Here is a 27,299-nt window from a genome sequence, read left to right as displayed (position 1 = left end):
AATGTTTTTTGTTTTCCAAATGTAAAGGCCAGCCTCTATCTGCAAAGGTGTTAAGTTGTAGATTCCTTCTCCATCTTTTCAAATAAAGCTATTTCTAAATATGCTGCTTTGTAACCTGCTATTTATGAAAATTAAGGCAATTTTGGAGATTTATGTGCATTTACCATTTTCTTTCATATAAATAAATCGTTTGTTTAAATTATATTTTTTTGTTATGAACATTTTGTGTTCTAGGTTTGACTCGTGGACATACATAATGGAAATACTTCAAACCCCGTGACAAACAAAACATTTATTCTGTTACAGAAAGACTTCACTAAAATAGTTTTAACAATTCATTCCTAACAATTTTGTAGGCTTTTTGAGAGAAACGGTCCTTAAAAATGTTCTGTTTTAGTTTTTAATGTGCCAGAATTCAAACTGTAAGCTTAAAAATGTCCTGTTATTTTGTAACCTTACCTTTTCTAAGCATGTCACACAGGTAAACAAACGACACATGATAGTGTGTCAAAATACAGTAAGTGACATTAGAATATTTGGTGTTTTTGAGCAACACTAACCTCGTTTCCGAATGTTACATGGTATTGCATGAGGAGAGGAGGAGCTGGACGTGACATTTCAGATGGCGCGCGGGCAGGCCCGCCCCCTTACGTGTGACGTCATTGACGTAGAACGGGACTGTTTGTTCTGGATTTGGGGCGAGGAAGGGCTGCGATTGCTGACAAGCGCCTGAAGAAGGTAAAACTAGGTTTTAATGGATTCGCTAACACGACACGAATAGATGATAGGAAAGCGTAAACCCCCGTCGATCCGCCGAGGGTCTCCCAGCGGTCATCAGTGCTGTATTTGACGCTCCGTCAGTGAGCCCTTCGTCAGGCGAAGCATGAGCTGCCTGCGCAGGCCTTGCACCGGCTCGGGCACACCAGATTTAGGGATCTTGTTGTCTTTTTCAGGGGTGCGTTTGGACGCCTTTGTGCTCGTTGTCGGCCGTATCGCACCTCTGACAGTCTTTGTGTTCGGTTTTTGTTGGTGACAGTTGGTTCTACGTGCTGTCAGTGTGCATGTTAGCGGCAACTCGGTCTCATGCTAGCCAGGTAGCTGCTAGGCTGTTTGTTTGTAGCCCCGTAGGCCGTATTCGTGACATAAGTTACGTCCTCTCGGCTGCGTAAGTTGCACAGGATGGCGCCGAAACTCACGTGAACCGGGGCGTACATCACTTCTAGAATACCAATCTCGTGGAAGCTGTATTCTGGAACACTGTTTACGTGCAGAGCTGTCACTTGAAGTCAGCGAACATGGCGATGTAATGAAGGTTATCTAGAAAAACGTAAAGCGTCTACTTCTTTGTTAAACTTCATAATTTATTCGCGGTTGACGTCTTGCTGAATGTTGTTTGTTTTTGTGCGTCTTATGATAAATGTGGTAGTTTCGAAATGACTGCATTTAAAGCGGAACGTGACATTTTATATGCGTTTGGGCTTCAGAATCTAGCTTTGCAGCAAGGGTGTGTGTGCGTGTCGTGTGCTGGTTATTTAAATTCCTGTAGGATCTAACATAAATTGCATAGTGATAAAGATATTGGGAGTCATTTGTACGTTTTTCGGATTTGGGATTACATTTGCACCACATCTGACCCTTTATTTCCCCCCCAAACACTATGAAAGTACAAGCTTAGATGAAAAACAAAACAAGATAAAAGAGGAAAAAGTAAAAATGAAAGAAACTGTTAAAGACCCTCTATAATGAAAATAACGTTTTTGTCGTTTTTAATATGTTTTTCTGGCATTTGTCTTATGATTGAAGTCATGTATAAAGCAAATGGAGCTTGAAATTGCATTTCTGAGTATTTATTTATTCAAATCATTGTGAATCAGCAGCACACGAGAAAATGCTGTCAGGAAAAGTGTGACGTACAAGGTCCTACGGCAAGCCACAAGCTCCCTGCTCTGCTCCATTTAATTGGATCTAATTGTAGACATTTAGATCCATGTATGTTTTGTTTATTTATTTTTTTCTCATCTGAGCTAGAATCTGGCTTTAAACTGTATGGCTCCAATATTGCTCACCATTTTTGTTGCACCGGTTGGGGTGATGAGGGGCTGTAAGCTTGCAGGGGAGCGTAAACACATGTGAGACTGGAAGTGAGGGGGGGCTTGCTCCACGCCAACAGACCCGCCCACAACTGTGAGGTGAAGTTTTAAGGAACTACTGTCCCTCTGCAGAAAATATGTCTTAGAAAACGACTCAAGTTTTTTGATATTGGCTAAAAATGATTAGAAGTACACGGGGAACAACTCAAGTCCAGCAAAGCAAAGCTAAAGCTTTTACTCAAGAATATTTTTGGAAAACTGTACACAGAAATGTGGTGCTCATGTCTCCAGAACAAACTGAGATCATGACACCTTCACACTCAAAGTTGGCGTGAGAACATTAACCTTTTGCTATTTGTCAAACATAAGACTGTGCATTTGAAATATAACTGTCTAAAGGGTTTTGCCTTTGCAAAGTAAAAATCTACAGATCTTTTGAGCTTAAAAGTTTAAGTGAAAATCTGAGGCTTGTAGAGTCTGAGAATATTAGCGATGTTCTATTGCTTTTCATTTGAGAATAATCTACAGTAATTACTATACTAATTACACAATTCTTATGATTAATAAGAATAACTGTTTTTTTTCCGCCACGCACACCAGAAAAGGCCTAATTGTGCTATCCAAGGCACGTTAATGTTGGGAGTGGAGTCATCTGGAACCCAAAAGATAGAGCGCTGAATGTTTTTTCTCTCTGTCATTTTTTATTTTCACTCATTTCCATGGCAGACATGAAATTCTGTCCACCTTTGTCATGGAAGTGATAACGGGTAAATGTAATGATGGGGTCATCTAGACCCCACAAGATGGCGCATATACAAGAAAAATGTGTTAGTCACGTCATTTTTAAATCTGTTTAAAACTGCATTAAAATGTGTTTCAAAATTGAAGGCTGTTTGTGTGGATACCTGCCTGTAGTTTTCTGCAGAATTGTTGCAATAAGTCCAATTTCAATTATGCTTGATAGGACATTCTACTCAATTCTCTGAATAGGTTTGGTCTTTCTGAACAAAAACAGCCTGCATTTAAAATGTTGAAGTGTTCTGATCTGTCTCTTGTAGGTGTGACACTCGGCTCTCCGTGTTTTGTGGTTTCATGCCCCCACGGCGTGTCACTGAGGACCATTTCATGTGACAGGAAACTGCTGCCCTACCAACTGAGATGACCACAGTGGAGTATTAGACCATCGCTGCACAGCATCAAACATGTAAGTTCCCTCAAAAGAAGTAAATGTCATGGTGTTTTTTTTTCTCCAAAAATTATGGCTGGATTTTTGTTAATGTTTGAATTTAAAAAAAGATTGTTTAACGTCACATTCCTCGTACTTTTGGCAGTGCAGGTACAGTGGCCACACACGATAACATTTGTGCTAGAGAGTGACTGTGTGGGATTTTTGATCACCGCGGTGATAAACACACACACACACACACCCACACACCCCGCCGCCGCCAAACGCACAATCCCCGGCGGCCGCACCGAAAATGAATACAATTACAACGCACATTCTTTATTAACAAACAACAGTAACAACAAACTACTACCTATCTAACTAATGAACTAACTGTATAGGTGTTGTAGAATGACTATGTGTGTGTGTGTGTCAGCGCGCTGCGTGTGTAGGAGGCAGGAGGGCACACACGTGCGTTGGGGGTGCGTGTTGATTCTTCTGCAGCGGACTGCTCTGAAGCTGCACACGAGGCTTTACCTGTGCTCTCTGGTACAGACATCTTCTCAGGGTATTATATATTGCATAGTAATAAACGAGACTGCAGACTCTTTGTCACCTTTCCGGTAGCCATGAAGCCTGACACCCATGAAGAACACGGTGCAGGAGGCTCTGCCTTTGTTTATACAGACACGTAACTTTGCGCTGCACAAAATAGTTCCCAAAAAAAGCACGTAGTGATATTCATCGCACTCTAACAGTCCGCGTTCATGTTTGGTGTTACAGAGTGAAGGAGAACAGTAATTAAAGGTTTCCGCCAGAAGAACGGTGATTGATCTGGAGTACAGCTGTGACAGTGTGGGATTTTTGATCATCGCTGTGATGAAGCAGTAAGAGTCGCGGTGTCTGGACTCTGCAACACCCCCCTCCTTCCCCGACACAAAATCCTCCAGCGGGCGGTCTTGTCGCGCACTCAAGAATGCACGCAGCTTGTAATGGAAATGAATACAGTGGAAATTAATAATTAAAACACAGTAAATTTGTTGTATTTCTTCGTGAAACGGAAACTTCTGTCGTAGAATGAGGATGTGTGTGTTGCTGAAACCACTCGCATGTGTGTAAAAAGAGGGAGCGCGTGCAGCGCAAGAGTGAGTGAGAGGCGCTGTGCAGGGAGTAAAGGAGAACAGTAATAAAAGGTTTCTCCCAGAAACCCTTGAAGTCTGAACACAAGACTAGCAGAAAAATTTAATTATCAGCAAAGATGAATGTGTTTAATGCGTTTATTATAGTTCCAATCACGCACCATATGTAGAACTTTAACAAAAAAAAAAGTTCAGTAAACGACCGTCATCACCGTGGTGATGCGGTTATCGTCAGACCCCTAATTTCTGCTAGAATTCTGGTTTTCAGGCCACTTGTTAGGAAGTTATCCAATAGTAAATATTAGCCATATTGTCAGTCAAGCAAAAACATCACACTGTTGAAAGCTCCTAATTTGTGCATGTCTGCAATTATTTGTGCTCCACAGGGGCAGTACTAGCTTTTATGTTGTTGTGATAGTGTTTAACAATCAATTGTTTATTGCTTAAAGTCAAGTCTGCTAGTTGTAAACTAGTTTTTTTCTTATTCAATTAACCTAAACTGCTTAAAGTAAGACAGAAGTAAGAAATAATGGTCATTTTTGTCATCAGCCTGCATCCACGTGTAAGACAAAAGCATTATTACGCCATTTCCGATTCACAGTATAGAATTTCTTGACATATATAGCTGAAATGGTAATTAAACCGTTTTTATTAATAAATATTTTCGAGTTAACACCGCGTGTCCTTGAAACGTGGATCTGCTGTCAAGATTGTAGAAAATCATTTGACTCTGCATTCAGGATTTTTGTAGTCTCTCTGGCTTTTATGCCCTTCTGTTGTTATTTTTTGGCTGAACTGTGTGGTTTAAAATATAACCCACATATGTGAGTCTGTGTTGATTACCTGACTTTGACATTAGTGTTTGTTCTGGAGTGGGTTTCATTTCATGCAAAGCTCTTTAACATTTAGAGTTCTTAAATTGTGCAAGTTCTGCCACTTAAAAAGATGAGAGGCCGGTAATTTTCATCATAGGTTTACCTCAGCGATGAGGGGGGAAAATCCAGAAAATCACGTTGTTTGATTTTATATGCTAATTATGGTGGAAAGTAAATATGTGGTCAATAACAGAAGTGCAACTCAATATTTTGTAATATACCCTTTGTTGGCAATGACAGCAGTTAAACATTTTCTGTAAGTCTTCACAAGGTTTTTCACAAACTGCAGCTGGTTTTTTGGCCCATTCCTCCATGCAGATCTTCTCTAGAGCAGTGATGTTTTGGGGGTGTTGCTGGACAACACAGACGTTCAACTCCCTCCAAAGATTTTCTATGGGGTTGAGATCTGGAGACTGGCTAGGCCACTCCAGGACCTTGAGATGCTTCTTACCAAACCACTCCTTCGTTACCTGGGGGAGTCTGTTTGGGATCGCTTTTATGCCGAAGGACCCAGCCACTTTTCATCTTCAATGCCATTGCTGACAGAAGGAGGTTTTCACCCAAAATCTGACGATACATGGCCCCATGTTTCTACCCCTATGCTTTACAGTAGGTATGATGTTCTTGCATGCAACTCAGCATTCTTTCTCCTCCAAACACGGCGAGTAGAGTTCTTCAAAAAGTTCAGTTGGTTTCATCTGACCAAAAGACATTTTCTCAGTCCTCTTCTGGATCATCCAAATGCTCTGTAGCAAACTTGAGACGGGCCTGCACATGTACTGTCTTTAGCAGCGGGACACTTCTGTCACTGCAGGATTTGAGTCCCTGGTGTGTTACTGATGGTAGCCTTTGTTACTTTGGTCCAGACTCTGTTCTGTTGACCCCATAGGGTGAGATCTTGCGGGGAGCCCCAGATGGAGGGAGATAATCAGGGGTCTTGTATGTCGTCCATTTCCTACTAATTGCTCCCACAGTGGATTTCTTCACACCAAGCTGCTTACCTATTACAGATTCAGTCTTCCCAGCCTGGTGCAGGTCATCAATTTGGTTTGGTGTCCTGAGACAGCTCTTTGGGAGTTTTGAGTGTGACTGTTTGAGGTTGTGGACAGATGTCTTTTATATAGATAATGGGTTCAAGCGGGTGCCACTGATACAGGTAACAAGTGGAGGACAAAGGATCCTCTTACAGAAGAAGTGACAGGTCTGTGAGAGACAGAAATCTTGCTTTTTTAGTAGGTGACCAAATACCGTAAATTCCGGACTACAAAGCGCACCCAATTACTAGCCGCACCCACCCATTTTCACGTGTTTAACTACTTTTATACATACACAAGCCGCGTCGGAGTACAAGCCGCATGTATTAGGCAACATTGTCATCCTAACAAATCAAGTCCTAACTCCCAGAGTAAGTGTGATTCATTAGCACACAGTGGGTGGAGTCAGATTTGCCTGAGGCCCATGTATTTGAGTATATCTACAGCTGCCAAACAGCATGGAACTCTATTCTGTTCACAAGTTCCTCAGTTATGGCTTTTTTTATTTTTTATTTTTTATTTTTTTTTTAATTATTGACAATCTAAGTATCATACATAAAATTACAAACAGTAACCATATAATCAACTTTACATCCCTCAGTTATGATGAGGAAATTTACATCCGCGATCCCCCATTTCCCATGAGTCTTAGGGGCTAAAGGCGGGGCCAATGCCCGGCTCGCCATTCTGTTGTAAGTGTTTAAGAATGAGCAAGTATCAGCAGTGCATGGAGGGGTGAACGGGAAAAGCTCTCCTTCCGCTTGTGTCGCGGCAGCGTTATGGGAGTAACAGGGCTGGTTAAAAAACACACCAGTAAAATAAAGCAGCGGCGGCTAAAAAGCACGCGCCTCAGCGCGATACGCGCGCCTCCTCGCAGCGCGTGGGTCAGAAGTTTCCTTCCACAACAAACACTGTTGGTCCGCGGACGCCTCTGAGCTCCGTCCGTCCGCGGGCTCCTTGTCTCCCGTTCCTTTCTTCTCCGACAGCTCTGGCCAGGGCGGCTCCAAGGAGGAGCGCTTCGTCCCCATTGCGCCGGTGAACGGAGCAAATCGTGTCTGTGCAGAGCAATCGGACTTAATACTGTACGTTTTTTGTATGAGGGGTGGATGCGTTGTTACGTGTGGGAGCCTTCAGACTGCCATCGGCCCCGCAGCTCACACGCAGTCTCCAGCACACACGGAGGCTGTGAGCGTTTCAATGCAAAACTCCGCTCAGTCCTTAGAAACCGTTTAAACGACCACGTCAATTTGTGTTTCCAGTCGTGTCCCGACAAAATAAAGGCTGATGTTATTCCCACATATTTACGTGCAGCCAGCCGAGTCACTATGACTCAGAGGTAAATTCACTCCATGCGCTGTTCTCTCTGTCACGCAGCTGACCAGCTTTTCCAAACCCGTTGGTGATGGTGGATTTTTTCACGCTGCTTCTAACGATTGCTTTTAACTTGAAAGCTTCTTCATATTGTAGTGGCGATCACGTGCACGTTGGGTTTCATGGCACCAAAGGATTCTGGGATGCGGCTGGGCATGCGTGTTTCGTTTTGTTGAACCATGACTGAAGTGTCTAAGACCTGAAGTGAGGTCCATGCTGTTTGGCTGCTTAGAGGTGTGTTGAAAAACAAATGACTTGTGCTTGGTGTTAGATAGTGAATTGTAACCATTCACTGTGTCCGAAAGTACGTACATGGCGGCCACCAATTAAAACCATAAATTAGCCGCGTCACTGAATAAGCCGCACGGCTGTAAGCGCAGGAAAAAAGTAGCGGCTTATAGTCCGGAAATTACGGTACTTATTTTCTACCATAATTAACAAATAAATTCTTTAAAAATCAGAATGTAATTTTCTGGAAGTTTTTTTTTTCATTTTGTCTCTCATAGTTGAGGTATACCTATGATGAAAACTACAAGTCTCTCTCAGATTGTGTTGACTGTTAACATCTGGGTGGTTATCAGTACAGATATTATAGTGGCTTGTATCAATAATGTTTATCCTCCTATGACTTAATGCAAAACATGACATAATAAATAGAGGCAGGGACCTCAAAGGTTTTCAGAGTAGGAGGCTACAACCTGAGCGCTGAAGGTGTGAGTCGTTGACTGGAAAATTTCTATGTGTAATTTCTATTGTCTATGCATTTGCCAGGCATTTGGCATTATTTCAGCTGATTTGAATGTAGAAGAGAAAGGGGATTTAGTTCTTAACTTTTACTCTATCACTGTTGGCAACTATGAGTTCCCCTAACCTGTTCTCATGTGGCTGCTTTTGGACTCCTCATACACAGGTTATTTACTGTAAGGTACTAAATGAAACTTTTGTTTGTCATCAAAAAGGAACCGGTAACTACCTTACAGATGGTGAATTTTCACCGGGTGCCGGCTACTGGCTACTTTTGAGGCCCTTGCATAGGGGCAATAAATACGTATTCAGTCAAAAACTAAGGTTCTCCTCAATGTTTTGTAATGTAACCCTGGTTGGCAATGACAAGAGGTCAAACGTTTTTCTATACAGTTGGGCACAAAGTATTTAGTCATCCAATAATTATGCAAGTTCTCCCACTTAAAAAGATGAGAGAGGCTTGTAATTTTCATCATAGGTATACCTCAAATATGAGAGACAAAGCGAGAAAGAAAAGTCCAGAAAATGACATTGTCTCTGGTCACCTACAAATGAGCAAGATTTCTGGCTCTCACAGACGTGTAACTTATTCTGTAAGAGGATCCTCTGTCCTCCTAGTTGCCTGTATTAACAGCTTAAACTTGCAACTATCACTTTGTGATGAAGATGTTCCTTTAAAAGTAATTGCTTTAACAGTTAATCTGTTTTTAATCAAGCTGTTTGCTTATTGTAGATTGGTTCATCTCAATCTTATTCAGGTCTGCAATGGTATCCCTGGTGTCCTCAGACAGATCTTTGGTCTTGGTAATTGTGTAGAGGTTATATTCAAACAGGTGACTTTAATACTAGCAACACAAGGTTGATAGAAGAGCTTCTCAAAGGCGAAGTCTATAAGGGACAGAATTCTTGATTGTAGGAGCTAAATCCTTTTTTTTTTGCACCTTTTATATAAATAAGCTTTGCAAATCATACAATGTGACTTCCTTGATTCTTTCCCCCATTCTGCCTCACAGTTGAAGTTTACCAGTGATGAACATTACAGACCTTTTTATCTTTTTTGGTGGAATAAATTGCAGTTTTGGTTACCGGCAAATACTTTTTTTCACACTGTACTTTTATTCTGGTAAGGGAGCCAGTTTAGCTCATGCTGGTTTGCGGCGCCTTCCATCCGTGAAACCCGAGTTCGACTCCGGGCTGCTCCCTGTTCCCTTCTCTACCTCTGCTGGTTCCAAGCCCAGTTTGAGAAGGTTGCGTCAGGAAGGGCATCCGGCGTAAAACATTGCCAAATTTACCATGCGACTTGTTCGCTGTGGCGACCCCTGATGGGAGAAGCCGAAAGTGGAAGACTTTTATTCTGGTCTGGTAAATAATTACCATTCTACAGATCCCAAAATGTAAACATGGTTGCATGTCAGACGTGTTTGATGCCTTTAGTTTGTCCTCAACAATCAGATGTTGGCTTAAAAGGCAGCAATCCAGGTTGTTGTTTTTTTGGTGATTCCTTTTGCTGCCTGTCAGACATTTTAGCAGTTTTTCTATATTTTGTATGTTTACAAGCTCCAACAGCTTCTCTCGTCTCTCATTTGTCCAGAGAGTTGCGTGGGGAGTGTAATGGCCTGAGGGGGGCCCCTTCACTCCCACCTGCCCTTGCCAGGTCCAGTCTGCCTAAACTGTCTGCTCAGCCACTGCAACTCAAAGCTGCGATGGGGGACGGACTGCAGGCAGGCAGCAGCCAGAACCCACCTTCTGCCCCACCCCCTATTCCCTTCAACCCCCCACCCCCTGAAACATGGAACCTTACCAGAGCCAAACGTCAGACCAACCAGCTGCAGGTATTCACCCCTTCAGCTTCAGTTTGTACCAGTGTTTTTTTTTAAATCTTCTGTTAACCTGTATGGTGTGATCTGTCCTTATTTTCCAGTATCTGCATAAAGTGGTGTTGAAGACATTATGGAAACATCATTTTGCATGGCCCTTCCAAGCACCCGTAGATGCAGTTAAACTTGGTTTGCCTGTGAGTCAATCATTTGTTTACTCGTGCTTTAAATCAGACTGTGGATTTATGAGGTCCTAAATGACCTTTTAATGCAAAGCACCCCACAGCTAGTTGGAATGAAGTGTTGATTTTATTTTAAGCAGATCTTTCAAGAATCATGTCCAATTTTTACGAATTTGACCTTCTTAGTCTTTTTAGCACTTCTTATTTTGCAGTTATCAAGTGGATGTAGTGTAGTATCTGTCATCTTGTTTTTTTTTGTTGTTGTTTTATATCTCAGACTTTCTTTTCAAAATAATATGAGGCCAAATTAAGTCCTGCTGAGAATATAAGAAGCAATCAATATGACAAATTTAGAGGTGCTCTTTGAATCATAATAGAGGTAAATTATGCTGAATTAATAAGACTTGATATTTAAGTTCTTGAAGAGTAATGATTTTTGAGCTGAAGGAAGATGAAGAAAAATGTCATGTTTTTCTTTTCTCCTCCTGAAGGACTATTATAAGATCATCAAGACTCCTATGGACATGGGGACGATAAAAAAACGCCTCGAGAACAATTACTACTGGAATGCCCAGGAATGTATCCAGGACTTCAACACAATGTTCACAAACTGCTACATCTATAACAAGGTTTGCAGCGTTTTCTCCTTCCATAAAAAAACAAAAACAGTTCAGCACGGTAGCATTAAACTGGAATAGATGTTGATTCAAAAACTTGGGAAAAAAAACATTATATAAGAAACAGATGAGCAATGTGCTGTCTTTATTAAAATTATACCAATGTATTAAGCAAAAAAATGATAATTGGTACAAAAAGCAAATAAAAAAAATTGACTGAAGTGACACTTTCATTAAACCATTGACTCTGCATTGCAGCTTCTTGTTTTACTATTTATGATAAACCAAAATAAAAACTTTTTTTTAAGACCTTAAACTTTCCAAAACAAACAAATGCTACACTTAATTTTATGATGATAAAGTTCTCCTTTTATTTAATATTTTAATGGTTTTATGTTCTTACATTAAACACATCTATTTATCAAACATGCCTTTAATATTAAAAACATATCTGCAAAGTACTGAAATCCCTTCTGATTGTTATATTAACAAAATTGAAACATATAATGTGAAGTTCACAGTTGCAGCGGGTATTTTCTTTCTATTTTTCACTAGCATTGACCAGATATGAGGGAACTGCTTGTAACGTTACATTCATCTTTTTTTTTAAAGAAATATTTTAATTTAATAACTATAGTTTTTGTTGTGAAACCCCCAGTTAGCCAGGAATACCAGCAAAAAATGATTATCGTAAAAAATATTAGATGTCCAGATCAGGTCTTTTTGGGGCAGAGTCATTCGATTTTGTCCTTACCTGATACGTTTAAATTACATTTAAAAAAATGAACATATTTAATACACAGATCCAGATTGTCTCATATTTGTATTTTATAATCTTTTGTTTTTGTCATCTAACACTTAAAAAGTGCACTTCTATGTCTGGGCATCAATAATTTTCAAATTCGATTCGATTTACCAGAGCCTTGACAGATTCGGTTCTTTCGATCCACTGGGTTTGATTCCATTTTACACAATTTACACATTCAGACTTGATTGTATAAAATACATTAATACATATATGTTTTGAAGATATTCATATAAATCAGATACAGTTCACATACTGTAAAATGTATCGGTGAAATAATAAACCGATGAGATTGTGAACACCATACAGTGCTACATGGTTTCTCAAACGGAGAAACTCCAACAAAAATGAGCCGATCTTTAACATTGAAGTTAAAGGGTTTAAACAGATTCATGTTACAAAAAAAACGTTCTGCTTCTGCTGGAGTGTGTTTCAATTTGGTCACTAGGTGGAGCTCGCGCCATAGCATTACACTTTATTCCAGAAGATTTAAGCAAAAAAAACAACACTTTAGACCACAAATTGTTACTTTAAAAATGTTTCCTTAAAAGAGTTTGGAAGACTCATGGCTGTGAGTAAATAAAGCTGTGTGTTTAGTCAGCAATGTATGTTTATGTCGACTGAGCGTTAGCATTAGTTCACACAAAAAGGTAAAATAGCTCAATAGACCTAAAATTAAGCAAGTCGTTAATATTTTACATCTTGCGGATCGCCTTCGTTTTGCTGATAGAAAACAATGGGAAAACTTGGTAATCACATAGGTTTTTTTCTTTTGCGAAACCACGTCTTCCCTATCTGTGCTGAACACCATCAGTTTGTCACAGGACACTATTTAAGTGATTCTGCAGTTTTGAAAAATTTTTTAGAAGGTCGTCCATTTATGTGATTGCACCTGGGCTTGAACCTGTGACCGCTCCTTACCACGCTCATTTCACATTGTTCGTCACGATGTGACGTGAGGAATTCAGGTTTGAAACGGAAAACGTTGCGAGTTTCATCAAGTTTCCTCAATGTTTAGGGGATTAAGGCACCTATTTTATCTTTTGATCCAAAGTCATGAGAAAGCTGCCGTTGGCTCACAAATGTCCGCTAAGTCCACTGTACCTTGTTCCGAATCGAAATCAAAGTATACGCTATTCCAGTAAGCACTGTGTTGCATATATTAACACCATAAGTTTTCCAAGAAAACAAGTTCATTAATGGTGCAGTGACACCTAGCATTAGTTTCCTAGGGGAATTTCCATTATACGTTAGCATCAAGCTAGCAGACTTTGGTTTTCTACTTTTATTGTTAAAATTTGACTGTAGATGCATCACAGTATAATAGTAATGCTTCATAGCCTTCCTATTGTGTTTTGTAAACAAGCAGTTTTACAGTTGTACACCAGTGGTCCAAACCCTTTTTCAGTCCACAGACTGGTTTATTTTGAAGACAATATTTTCACGGACAGGTCTGAACGCAGCTGAAGTTTGCTGTTAAATGTTTGTTAGCCTCGGTTTCTCAAAAAACTATTTTACTAATTAAAATGCTGCAACAGAAATGTTTTTTTTAATCTAAAAACATTTGCGTTTCTTTTTTTTTTTTTGCAGATGACAATAATTCAATGAAACAATGTTGTTGATTTGCAGAAGTTTCTGATTTGTAAATAATCAAATAAAAGCAACACAGCTTTTTTTTAATAGAAAACCATTGCAAAACTGAGAACACAACCAAGTCTCAGATCATCTTGCAAGGCAAAACAATTTGTCAAATGTTGTGTTTGCATAAATCCTGATTCATTGTTTGTTTTTAAACACAGAGGAAAATTTTCTGTGCTCAGGTTTCGTAACAGAAGCCTGCATAATTCACCCTTGCTGTAGAAAAAAATAATAAATATCCCTTTTACAAGTTTCCACAAATCCGCAACTTTATTTTTTTGAATCTCTTACCTTAATCTCTCTTACCTTCAAGCAATGCATTTGTTTCATTGAAAAAGAAAGGTGTGTTGTTGTCTTTTATCCTGCTGTTTGACCCGTCTTTGAAGCCCTCTCACACACCCATGTGGCTCTTTGTTTAGCCTGGGGATGATATTGTCCTGATGGCAGAGGCCTTGGAAAAGCTCTTTTTGCAGAAGATCACAGAGATGCCACAAGAGGAGACAGAGATTTCTGTTTTGACCAAAGGGCGGCGAGGTGTCAGACGAGAGCTGGGTACGTTTTTATCTTTACAATCAAGCGGGAAAAGGGTTTTTTGCTGATTTTGGTAATTCTGAACAACTTGCACAAGAGTTTGTTTCTATGATCAAATCTTCTCTCTTGATGTTCTTGTCCTTACTCACTGTTTACTGTTTTCCAGGTCTATCAACAAAATCAGATTCAGGCCATGAGTCATCCTCCCCATCAACCACCCCGAACACCAGAGGCTTTTCATCCCCATCAACCACTCCACAAAACCGTGGTGCTCCAGCGCCATTGCAGTCGCAGCCTATGTCGCAGCCAATGTCCCAGTCTCTGTCGCAGACTCTATCACAACCTATGTTGCAGTCTTTATCACAACCCATGTTGCAGCCCATGTCCCAGCCTATGTTGCAGACTTTGTCCCATCCGCTGTCGCAGCCGCTATCGCAACCCCTTCCACAGCCACTATCCCAGCCTCTCTTCCAGCCCATTTCACAGTCATTGTCGCAGCCGCTATCGCAGCACATGTCACAGCCAATGCTGCAGCCAATGTTGCAACCCATGCCACAACCCATGCAACAACTGCCCCAGCCTCCACGCGTTCCTCCCACACCCCCCAACCACGCTCCCCATCTGGTCCCCTCGTTCCCCCTCTCAACCCCAGATCTCCTGGGTCAAGGTTTGGCAACTGTTGCTCCTCCAACTGTAACACACCCAGGCCTTCATCCTGCCCCCATGATGCCTAGCACCCCAGCTCTCATAAAGGTGAGGATTCCCCAGTGCATAGGCTGTCAGAGGCTGCCCAGTGAAATGTTTCCTCACTAATGTGGACTTTTATATGTTTCAACAGCAGAGAAAGAGCCAGAAAAGAAAAGCCGACACCACCACACCCACGGCCAACGACCAGCTCAGTGAGTCCCCCCCTGTATCCGATGCTACTCGGCCCCGCAGAGAGGCTGTTCGGCCGCTCAAGCAACCCAAAAGAGACACCTTACAGCCAGACTCCCAGCATCACCTGGGAGGGGGTTTGGAGACGGGAGGGACGGTGACGTCAAAGCGTCAGGAACAGCTGCGCTTCTGCGCACGCCTCCTTAAAGAAATGTTGTCTAAGAAGCATGTGGCGTATGCCTGGCCTTTCTACAAGCCCGTCGACGCTAAAGCTCTTGGCCTACATGACTATCATGACATCATCAAGCACCCCATGGATCTCAGCACCATCAAGGTACCTTTGTGAGAATTGCTTTCTGATTGGAACTCTAAGTTGTGTTCTACTTTTGTAGACCTATATTTTAGGAATAAACTTAAAAAATCTGACCTATACATTTTGAACAGAGTGAATGATAATCTTATTTGTCTTCAGAAAAAATTGGACAATAGGCAGTACAGAGATGCACAGGAATTTGCAGCAGACGTCAGGTTGATGTTTTCCAACTGTTACAAGTACAATCCTCCAGACCATGACGTGGTTTCCATGGCACGCAAATTACAGGTAAAAGCCACAGTTTAATAACGACACAGAAACTGCATTAAGATATTTGTATTATTGAATTGAAATGTTTGAGATTTTTTTCCCCCCCTTTTATTAAATATTGTTTTGTAAAAAAAAGTTCTTGATTAGAGTTTTTTCAGATTATCAAACCTAAACAAAAGTTGTGTGTCAGGAAGGGAAAATCTCTATCTTAGAAAGAATGTATTTTTACATCAGTTCATCTTTAAAGGTTTTCTATTCATTTCATAAAACTTAAGTATATTGTAAAAATGCTGGCCTCAATTTTTGAGGCCTTTGGAATTTCTCCATGTTTTTTGTCATAATTTGCATGGCTGTCATACTTTATCAGGGGGAGGAGGGGGTTAAATTAATATATTTAAGACTCTTCAATTTAATATTTATCCTTTTTTCCAACTATGTTCTCTGTATTTTCTTTGATTTTTGCAGGATGTGTTTGAGATGCGTTTTGCCAAAATGCCTGATGACCCTGAAGAATCCACCCCTGTTCCTGCTCCATCGCTGCCCCTCCACCCTGCACCTTCCATTCGACAGGCTCCGCCTCCTGTTGTCTCCGAAGATGACAGCTCCAGTTCCTCGGATTCAGAGTCCTCAGGAGGCGACTCCGAGCAAGACAGGCAACAACGACTGGCTGAGCTACAGGAACAGGTCAGACAAGGAGCAACCATGAAGGGCTCAGCAGTAGAGATGGCCATCGCTACCAAAGTACAACCTTTCATTTTTGTTTTACAAGTTCATGATTTGACAAGATGAAACTGAATGTTTAACTGGTCAAATGTCTTTTCCTTAAAACATTTTGATGATGTAGAAAGAGTTTTCATACAAGTGAAGGAAGTGTCACATTTGTTTAGAAGATGATCAAATTTGTACGTCAAAGATGAACAGAAAAGTCAATTTTTTTTGGGAACAAAACAATTTAATTTAAATTTGATACATAGATTTTGATTAATCAATATTACATTATCTAAATCAGTATTTCTAAGCCAGCCTTGAAAGCTGGCGGGAGGAGGGGGATGAATGCAGATCACCTTTACCAAACATTTTGGAACTTGGCCGGAGCCAAACTTCCAGACTCAACATCCTTTAAGACGACATGTTTGTGTCTTCCAGCTCAAGGCTGTGCACGAGCAGCTGGCAGCACTTTCTCAACCACAGGCCAGCAAACCCAAGAAGAAAGAGAGGGACAAAAAAGAGAAAAAGAAAGAAAAGCATAAAAAGAAAGCAGGAGTGGAGGAACCTGTAGAGACGCAACTCACCATGCTCCAGAATTTAAAGAAGAACAAGAGTAACAAGGAGGCTGTGGTGGTGAAGAAAGAAAGGAAAAAGCCCGGGTAGATTTCCTATGCGTATCACTTTCATTGTTATTGCTTGAACTGGCAGCTGCCTAATCGTTTGTCTCTCACAGGAAGAAAGAAGGAATTAAAAATAGTCGCCCAGCTGTCCCCCCTCCGTCAGGCCCAGTCCCTCTGGTTCCTTCTGCTTCCCTGGAAGCAGAGGATAACCTTGGTACGTCTGTCACACAATCACTGTTTCATGCAGCTCTTAAATTAAGATCACTGGTTATCTTCATTTGGCTCATAATCTCATTTTTTTTTAAATTTCCAGATTGTATATAACCCTTAATGAGCAGTCCAGAGCATTTGAATCACATGGTTAATTTTAAAGGGTGTTTCTGTCCATTTCCCTCATTTTTTATATGTTTTGTATTTTTTCTCCCCTGGCAATTATCTATGCCTGAATGATCCACAGCACATTTGTTTCAGAAATGGAGACAAAAATGTGGAATCACAGTTAAACCTTTAGGGTAAAGATGAATAGCATCAACTGATTAATGCAATTCATCTTGTTGGTCATTAGAGTCAATTTTAGGCCGATTTTGTTGAATGAACAAAGCAGGAGATGTTACCATGAACTGATTTATGGTCATGTGGACATGTGTTTTGTGCTGGAAAAAAAAGGGTTTTGGGAGGGCCGCACACGATTTGTGTCTCTATTGGGGCCGCACGATATGAGGCAAATGATCAATATTGTGATGACGATATAACTTGCGAGACGTGAATAGCAAAACAACCAAAAACATCATTTCCATTTCACTGCAACAGTTGTATTTAAATAAGAGTCCACATGCCTTAAATTATACTCCAAATGACCCTCGTCTACATAGCGTCTAGCTTAAAAGGGGTCCATCCGATTGGTCAACAACATAAAGGGTCTATCCGATTTGGTCAAATGCATAAATGGATTTATTTGATTCTTTAAGTACGTCATGATTGTTTTAGCACATTTATCGCAATATATCAGACTTTTGCGATATGCGCATTGCACAGCTTGATATCGTGATAACGATAAATTTGCAATTTATTGGTCAGGCCTAGTCTCTGTGTTGGTGAGAAACTTGTTTCTAGAATTAGCAGAACCGAAAGGTCCAAAATATTGGCTGCACTTTAATGTAAAAGGTTGCATCTAACTAATCCACACTAATTAATTTCCATCACATAATATTTATGAAGTTTGTTATTTAGCATGAAACAAGAGTGAAGAATAGTTTTATTGGATCTTTAATTAATATATTTATCATTAACATATTTGTCATTTTCTTTATCCTCCTAAAATTCTTTAAATAGCCTGCCTTAAAAATGATGGATAATGGTCTTTAGCTGTTTTGTGCGTTCCTGTTACCACAAAGGAAAACCATGTTTTGTTTTCCAAAATGCAGTAGGATTCTATTCCAAATAATAACCTTTTCAGATCTCTAGCTCCGTTCTGTTGGCATTTGACCTGAATAAGGTAAAAATTCCCTCACATTCATGGCCCTTCTCTCCTCAGATGCATTTGTTGGCGTGCCTGCTGATAGATGCAAACCGATGTCCTACGAGGAGAAGCGCCAGCTGAGCCTGGACATCAACAAATTGCCTGGTGATAAACTAGGTCGAGTCGTGCACATAATCCAGACTCGAGAGCCTTCTCTGAAAAACTCGAACCCTGACGAGATCGAGATCGACTTTGAAACGCTCAAACCCTCAACTCTGAGAGAGCTGGAGAAGTATGTGTCCAGCTGCCTCAAGAAGAAGAAGAAAGCTTCAGGTACGCCTCCTCTTATCTGTGAGTTTACATACATTCATATTGAAGTATTAGTCACCAATTTTGCAAGTTGTTTCAGAAGTATGTGTGTGTTTATAATATACATACAGATAAATAGATCAATGTGTGTGTGCAGTGTTCTCTCCTTAAACTTTGTAAAAATAACCCGTGATGGATGAAATCTGCCAAGTAAGATTACAGATGGTTGAAAGCTGTCAAACCCCTCACTACACACGCAATTTAACAGACATTAACATTTACACACTTTTCACCTTTGTTTAAACTCCCAAAGTTCAAACCTTTGCACAAAAATATGTCTCGTATTGTAGAATACAAACATATATCTGATCGCGATGAAGATTCTGTAACTCTGGCAAACTGCACACTTTCTGTACAGGAGAGACGGCAAGGAGGAGACCGACTGAAAAGGTCTACAGCCAATCAAAATAAAGAATAGTGCGCTGGAAGAAATGAATGAAAAGAAAGCATTTGAAATGAATAAACTCGATTCCTCCTTGTTTCATGAAGCTAAATAAGCATTAATGTGTCATTGATATCTATTTCGTTATTATGATTTGCCTTTTAAGATGAAATGTCCGTTCTTGTTCCCATATTTTGTTAAATCAATTTCTCCCAAAAGGACAACTTTTACGCCAGTGCAACTTGTATATGATTTTTTTTCTTCTTTATTTTGCTTTTTTTTTTTGCGTCCATGACTTAAACTACGGAGCGACTTGTAGTCCGAAAAATATGGTAGTATGTTTTTTTGTTTTCCTAACAGTCGCAGCATTTATTACAGATTTATTTACAGAAAAGTAACAGGCGTTTAACAAGAAACTTTAAAGGAAAAAAAAGATATTTTTTCTCTGAAAGTTGGACACATTTATGTTTTTTTCAAAAATACAGAACACAATATTTTGACTTGGTTAAATATGGTTGAAGAATCAGCTAGCAAACTTGAACTGAAAATGTCTTCATTAATTATGAACTTCTAAGAGTTTGAAAGTTCTAAAACTTGTGGTTTTGTTTGTCTCATGAAGTGGAGAAGTCTCTGGAAATGACGAAGATGAAGACGGGATCCTCATCTTCTGGCAGCAGTGACTCGTCTGACAGTGAAGACTCTGATAATGGTAACTGCCCCCCTATGGTTCATGCTTGGTTCTTTAAGCTGTTCTTGGCTCATCCTTGCATCTGTCTGCAGGGCTGGTTCCCAAGCCGCAGAAAACCCAGCTGACCAACAAGGACACAAAGGGACCGCTCCAGCAACCCCTCAGCAGCGGGATAGTACCGGGCGCCTCTGCTCCTCAGCCGCAGCCTCAATTATTCCAGCCTAAACCGCCGTTTGCTCCGCCTCTTCCTGTCCCCGTTTCCGTGCCCTCTCTGGACTCGTCCCAGCTAATGACTCCGGGGTTTGATCCTCTTCCTCACTTCATGAATTCTCACCTGACTCAGTCCAACACAGAGGCTAGTTCAGCCGTCTCCACCGCCAGCGCCCCTGCCGCTCCCGACCTTCTCAGTGCAACCAGACCCAGCCAGATGGCGTCTGAGACACACCCCTTCCTAAACCAACATCCGATCATAGCCTCCCCAGGTATGATAGAAAAGCAGCTTCTTGATGAGAACTTTTAAATTTACAGTAAATTTCTTCATTGCTAAGCTCTTCTAAGAGTTTAATGTTTTGTTATGTTTAAATAAAGTTAAATAAAGCATTATTCAAATGTTAATCTTCTCTGGGTAACTGAAGTTTTTCTGTTATTCACTAACTAATGTTTCTAATTTTTTTTTCTTTTCTGAATGCAGCAGTTCATAATGCTCTTCCCCAGCAACCATCCAGACCCAGCAACCGCGCTGCTCCACTTGCACGCAAACCCCCACAGCCGCCTCCACCCTCTCTGCCCTCCATCCCTCCATCTTCCTCACCACAGCTTCAGCCTGCACTTCCTCTCAACCTGCCCCAACCTGTCCCCCGACCACGGCTCCCTTCACCGCCGTCTCATGGCATCCTGGGTACTTTATCGGCGCAGCCTCCCCAAGCCCTGCTAGAGGACGACGAGGAGCCAACACCTACAAACCCGGAAACCCCGCCACTCAGTCAAGTCCATACCCTCCTGCAGTCGCTTCAGGCTAGGCCCGCCCCGCAGCCGCTGCCGCTGCCGCTACCACTGCCACAGCCGCTGCCGCAGCCGCTGCCGCAGCCACTGCCGCTGCCTCAACATTCGCCCATGCAGGTCGCTCCCCCGCTGGTTTCGGCACTGAACACGGTCATGTCCTCCAGCGCTCCCACCCTGCCGCAGAGACACAGCTCCGGGTTCATGCCGCAGTCGTTCCAGCATGCGCACACGCAGTCACAGCAGCAGAAGGGGGCGCTGCTGCAGCAGAAGGTGCAGCAGCTGCAGCAGCATCAACAACAGCCATCACCACAGAACAAACCAGAGCTTTTCTCCACAGGTGAGCCGCAGAGATCCTAACAAAGAATACCACTTTAGGATATAGATGTTTATAGTCTCTAAATAGCATGAACAAACATTTCTACAAACCATAGTCTTGTATTCATTATTTTAAGTCGCTTTAGGTTATTTAAGATGACTGACTGAACTTTAAAGGCCCACTCCGATAAACTTTTGATTTCTTTTAAAAGCATACCCGGTGTTTTTATGATGATATCGTTTTTAGCCAAATTCAAAGAACCTGTCGTATTTTAGGACATAGTTTTCTCAGTGATTTTCACCTCTGAGTTGTGAGTGAGACTGTTGATGAGGAGCAACCCTGCCTCCTCTTCCCCATCACACATAACTGAGAGCTGTTTATACCCTCCTGCTAGCTTACAGCCTCCACGATCCAAAGCTAACATTAGTTGTGCAACAGAAATGGCGAGCAATATTGGAGCTGTACACTTTTGAGCCAGATGTCAGCTCAGATTAGGAAAATCAAGTCGTATTTGTCTACAATTGGATGCATCAGAATGGAGCAGAACATGGAGCTTTTTTTTTTAAAACTATTTTTTTTGTCTAAAGAAATGCTTAGAAATGCAATTTGAGCTTAATTTTGTTTTCATGTATGTCCCACATACATTCATAAGAAAAATGCGGAAACAACATGTTTAAAAAAAACGACGACAATATTTTCATCAGGGTGGGTCTTCAAAGTATTCTAGCCAGTGCAGTGGTTTTCCAGACAGAAGATGACAGTTTCTTCCTATGTTAAATGAAGAAAGCAGCTTTGGTTCTGCTTTCTGTCACATGTGGCTCAAGATGTTTGCTGTTCAGGTTAAACAGATCAATAAAACAAATGGGTGTGAATTTCCGTAACTTGCTTCCTGTTTTCCTAGGCTGTCTGCAAGACAGTCCGCCTCCTATGATGATGCATTCTCCTCAGATGCCTCAGTTCAATACAATAAGGCAACAGTCGCCTCCACAGAGCAAGAAGCATGTAAGCTGTTCAGAACTTTGCATCTTTAACTTCTTCAATTGTTCCTCAATAAATGTGTTGTTGAAAAAGATTTCTTGAATATGGTTGAGTTATGTTTCTGTTTCTGCTTCTGACCATCTAAATGCACTTTTCTGTAGGAGCAGAGGTCCAACCTGGTGGGAGTAAAGGAGGAAAAGCCCTCCCTCTCTCCTGTTCTGCCTCCTTCTCCCTTCAGTCCAGCAGTTCGCCAGGATGCACACAAACCAGAGAGCAAACCCAGTGAGTACAAGAGTTTTCTTCAGTCTGGTTCTAACCTAATTCTGCATTCACACCCAGCTCTGATATGCGGGTTCCAGCGACTGTTTCCAATGAAAAGTCTTTGTAAACCTGCGCCACTGCATTTTTAGGGCTTCTGCGTTATTACAAGCCAAAAGTTAAACCTGTTGAACTTTGACCAATCAGGGACTGTGATTTGGTAGTGATGTTTGGATGGCGTCCCCTTTAATTTACGGAAGTGCCAACCGTTTGAAACTTGATTATGGAGGACAAATGAATAATTGCGGTCTGAACCAGAATGATATGACATCAAGCCTTTCATATTGGAATAGAGCTGTGAAAGAAAAAGCCTGGAGCAAGATTTGTGAGATTTGCACCAGGCCTCTTCCAACTGTAGGTAAATGTGCTAGTATTGGGTAGTGACAGCTCAGTATGAACACCATATGCTAAACACGCATTCATCAACGCACTAAAAGTGTGTTATATGTCCAGCATGAATACAGCATCATACCGGCGCCAACCTATATCCACCAATAATTAATGTGGAGTTCAGAGTCTTGCAGGTTTGGTTCCAAGGAGGGAACCAAACCTGCTATATTTAGAGATCAACTGCCCGACCTCTGCACCACAAACCCTTATCTGAAGCTGCTGCTTTTAGATTCTTTTTTTTCATGGATCAAAAAGGCAAACAGTGTTTTTAATGAGTTTGTAGCCTCTAGAAGAGACAAAACTGGTGTTTGAACCAGACGGGTGGACAGATTCACCTACACATCTATTAATCTGTCACATTTTGACTAAAATCTATGTTACAATTGTGGTCGAATAGATCTGCATCTGAGGTGGCAGCAAACAAGTTGACCATATAAGATCTCTGGAAAAAATATTTTCTATTTAGATATTTTTGTATTTATGCGTTTTGAACTTTTTATGCTTAATTCTTTGTTTTTTTCCTCTTCTTGTCTGCTAAAACCTTTTTTTCTCCTGAGTTCAGATCTCATTATGACATGATGGAGACATGTTCCATCTATTTTGCTCTGGGATCCGGACAAACAGTTTTTCCTTACAGAGAATGAGGCCAATAAATAAGTCCCCATGTAAATGCTGCAGGTTTTCCTTCACAGCAGGACGTTTCTTTCTGCTTCTTTTCCTTTTTTCACAAGCATCAATGCCCGTACAGGAGCTGTGATCCGTATGAATGAGCGGGCTTGCACATGGGTTTGGATGTGTTGTAAACTAATCTGTGTTTTCTTCTGCATGTCCTGTTTGTGCGCACACAGCTGCTAACTCTCCAGCTAGAGACGTGGATGTTTGAATTGCATCTTCAAAGGAATTTGTGCCGTTTTCTCACTGAATTTCTCTGCAATATCTCTGGTGCTCATGCACGATAGTGGCTGAAATGACATCTTTCTAAAGAGTTTTCATTCGCGTCTGCTTCAGGGTCAGAGACAAAGTCAACAGAGGATTCTCGCCCTGTTCCCCGCCTCCCGGTCTCTCCGGCTATGCCTTGTTCCCAGGACAGCAAAATCAAGCAAGAACCCAAAACTCCAATCGCACCCAAAAAGACACAGGTGTCTATAAACCCAAAGCAATTAATGAAACTTCTGTTTTTGTTCAGTTTTTTTACACCATTGCACTATTCTGTGTGTGTCCCCTGCAGGATGTGAAGTTAAAGAACATGGGCTCCTGGGCCAGCCTGGCACAGAGCCAGTCCACGCCGGCGTCTCAGGTGCGTTCCTCCAGTGGCAGTTTTGAGCATTTCAAACGGGCTGCCAGAGAAAAGGAGCGTGAAAGACAGCTGAAAGCACAGGCGGAGCAAGCCAGACGAGAGCAGGAAAAACTACGGTGAGTGGGAGGTTCCAAATCAGAGTTCTGAATTGCGATACGTTGTTTTAACCCTTTGGCTTCCCCGTGTTAATTCAATTGACGTAATTCAAGAGGGTTCTGAAGCAGAGAAAAGCGACTTTGTGCCGTTTTACACCACTCTGCATTAGTAATGGGCTGCACGTCGGTGCAAAACAACATTCTTCATGTCAGAATCAGCGGAGGCACTTTGACCGTGTCAACAGTCACAGAGTTCTGGTCGATCATAGAGCATTTGTTTTTTTTAAGTGTTGCCAGCGACATCTCTGGAAAAAAAACAGAACCATAAAATGTGAATCAACATTTTTTTATTAACTTCTGAAAAAGATGAAATTAGCTTTAGGAATTGGACTTTATTTAGGGTACTAGACACAATTCTCAGAGCATGTAGACGGAAACACTGAGAAGATTCAATTCTGAAATGACAAACAATAAGTTTCTTTAACTGCAGATCCCACCATAAAGTTGATATCATCTTTGTCCTCTTTTTTTTTATGTTTCACAAGACTGTTAGGATTAAAGTTTTGATTTGATTTCCCAGCTCATAGATTTTTATTGAGAACCTTCAGGGATGCTTCAGTTTCAGGCTGTTTTAGTGACGAAACATTATTGTTTCAGGTGTATTTAACCTGAGAGAAAAGGCTAAGATTCCCTTTGTCAAGTTGAAAACATTAAACATAAAAATCACAACCATTGACTATTATGAAAACTGGACTGAGTGACCCCTCCCCCTTGTGTTTTAAATAGGAAGTACCAAATTCTATAGAGAAACAGCTATGTCTCAGTCATTCTATTTGTCATTGATACCTTTTTTACATTTTCTTGCTAATCCTATTTTTTTTCTATGTTTTTTTCTTTATTACAATTTTTTCAAGTTTAAACTGACCAATCAGCTAGGTGATAAGAGAGCAGCTCCTTCACTCCCATTTTTTTCTTTCTAGTAGTCGGGACGACGACGACACTGTGGAACAGTCGCGTCGAGTGCAAGGAGAGACCCGCCGTAGTCAGGAGCAACAGTCGCCACTTGCACCTACACCCCAAGCTTCAACTCCGCCCACTCATTCACCACAAGCCCCGCCTGCACCACAACAAGCCCCTCCCCCACCAACCTCGGCTGCACAGAATGCTCTCGACCAGCAGAGGGAGATGGCTCGCCGGCGTGAGCAGGAGAGGCGTAGACGAGAGGCGGTACGGACTGAACTACAAACAAATATTCCTTTTTGGAATCAGGCTGTAAAACTAATTTTCCTTTTTCCTTTGTCTTCCGTCTGCAGATGGCTGACACCATTGACATAAACTTTCAGAGTGACCTGATGGCAATTTTTGAAGAAAATCTCTTCTGAGAAAGACGTGCGGACACCCTGTCATCGCACATAAACAGCTGACAATAAGAATAGAAAAGTGAGATGACACACACGGTTGCTGCTCAGCACCCTAACCCACATCACACAGACTTTATAGTGACTCTCCCTTTCTTTCAGTAGTTGAGACAGCTGGCTTGTGTCCTGTGAATAGAAGGGGTTGAAAGCGGTTCAATAGAATGAGCGGCTCCATCAAGGAAGCCGCTGGTGATGATGCTTAAACAAAAGCTTCAGTTAATTTAAAAAAAAAGTTCAACAAAAACGTTTCCCTGGCGTGTGATACTAAGAGGCTTTTTTTTTTTCTAAAAGAAACCGGTGGACGAAAAAATAATCAGCTCTTACATGTTCCTCTCACTAAACCTCGTCTCTATCATTTAGTGTTTGGTTTCCCTGGGATGCTAGGGCGGAGGGGGTCAGGCCTCGGCCATCTTCTGAGATGTTATTGTTTTTCTCAGGACACAGCGGGGAGAGAAAGACCCGGACCACTTAGACCCGTTTCTAAGACGTCCTTCCTTTTCACTTCCTTGAACTTCTCCCTGCAGCTTGAACGGCAGGGGCCTTGCTATACATTCAAGTCACAAAGGAGTCGCTCTCCAACCGTTTCAGAGTCTGTCCTTTGCCTTAGTGCTCTGGCCTGTAAACTAATGACCCCGCCCTTCAAATTATACATACTATATATAAATAGATACATGAATATATAAATATATATTATATACAATAAGGCTGCGAAAAAGATATTAAGAAATTCTGATTGTGGGGAGCAAAGCTCGTCTTTGTGTTCATCTTTGAGCGCTGGTTTGATTTTGTAGAGTTTACTGTAAAGAAGAGGAAAAACTTTTTTAATGATTCTATTGAGAGGATTGTTTTGTCTGTGTTGTGCTTTCACACTTCCCCTCCTTTTTTTTCTCCTATCCATGCCAAAAACCAATCTATTCAGTGCTGAATGTTCCCTCACACTCGTTTTTTTAATTTTTTAACATATAAAGTGTTTTCTTCTCACTTGATAAAAAAGCCTGTTTTATTGCTATTTAATTTTCCTTTATCCCCCTTTTAAATCGGAAGTTATGCAACAGTTTGTGAAGGTGATGAAGCGGTTTCAAGGCAGTTATGACTACTAGGTCTCCATTTCTTTTAGTGCATCCAATTGATTCACTTCCTACAATAATTCTATTTCATGTACATGTTTTTTTTGTTTGTTTTTTTGTTTTCAGCCTATCCTGTCCTCTGCCGTCATCTCCACAACAATCCGTATGAAATGCTTTTATTCAGATGAAGCCCTTGTCGTCTTCATCCTCCATGTTAACAGTTTGGGTCACTTGTATACTATTGTGTTCTTATGGAAGTGAAAGCCCCCCCTCCTTAGTTTATGAAGGGGGTGGGTAAGAACCAAGCGTGTTTTCAATTCTATAATCACTTTTTTTTTTTTTTTAAATCTCTTCTTTTTACAAGTTCGTTTTGAACATTTCTTCTCTCTACCTTTTACTGTTTTCTTTTGATTTTATTATACTCAGAACAATGTGTTTGTATGTTGATGAGTGAGGCATTGAGGTCAGCAGGTTCATCTTCAGATAATGGAGCATCCTTTTTTAAGAAAAGTATTAAAATTATGAAAAAAAAAGATGATGGTTCTGATGTCTGTTTTTTTTCTCTGCTACCATTTTTTGTTTTATATTTTTACACTGTTTAACATCAACAATAAGGGGGCTACACAGACTTCAGCTAAGACTTCACTTTAATCCTGGAGTGGAAATCAAAGTAAGTGGAGCCGGGTCAGTTCACCCAGTAACCACAAGGGGGCATATTAAAAGGG

General features: G+C 41.1%; 1 protein-coding gene across 4 annotated transcripts; it reads left to right on the top strand.

Annotated features, from left to right (window-relative positions):
* The first annotated feature begins 639 nt into the window (after positions 1 to 639).
* Positions 640 to 27,107, top strand: LOC101159647 (bromodomain-containing protein 4). Of its 4 annotated transcripts, none has more exons than XM_023958803.1 (22): positions 640 to 738; positions 3,149 to 3,294; positions 10,010 to 10,250; positions 10,340 to 10,432; positions 10,909 to 11,046; positions 13,897 to 14,029; positions 14,175 to 14,761; positions 14,847 to 15,218; positions 15,357 to 15,485; positions 15,933 to 16,151; positions 16,614 to 16,834; positions 16,909 to 17,009; positions 18,330 to 18,605; positions 19,625 to 19,714; positions 19,786 to 20,175; positions 20,385 to 21,032; positions 21,913 to 22,013; positions 22,151 to 22,271; positions 23,706 to 23,836; positions 23,926 to 24,110; positions 25,070 to 25,316; positions 25,403 to 27,107. In XM_023958803.1, exons 3-22 carry the CDS (start codon positions 10,122 to 10,124, stop codon positions 25,469 to 25,471), a joined length of 4,380 nt encoding a protein of 1,459 aa, XP_023814571.1. In that variant the 5' UTR covers positions 640 to 738; positions 3,149 to 3,294; positions 10,010 to 10,121; the 3' UTR covers positions 25,472 to 27,107. The 4 variants fall into 4 exon arrangements, with proteins under 4 accessions (XP_023814571.1, XP_023814563.1, XP_023814554.1 ...); XM_023958795.1 differs by having other exon boundaries at positions 15,933 to 16,208; positions 18,330 to 18,587; XM_023958786.1 differs by having other exon boundaries at positions 15,933 to 16,208; positions 25,073 to 25,316.
* The last annotated feature ends 192 nt before the right edge of the window (positions 27,108 to 27,299 follow it).

The sequence above is a fragment of the Oryzias latipes genome, chromosome 1, assembly GCF_002234675.1.
Source record: "Oryzias latipes chromosome 1, ASM223467v1".
In the NCBI taxonomy this organism is placed as follows: Eukaryota; Metazoa; Chordata; class Actinopteri; order Beloniformes; family Adrianichthyidae; genus Oryzias; species Oryzias latipes.
This window is presented reverse-complemented; position numbering and strand designations above follow the sequence as displayed.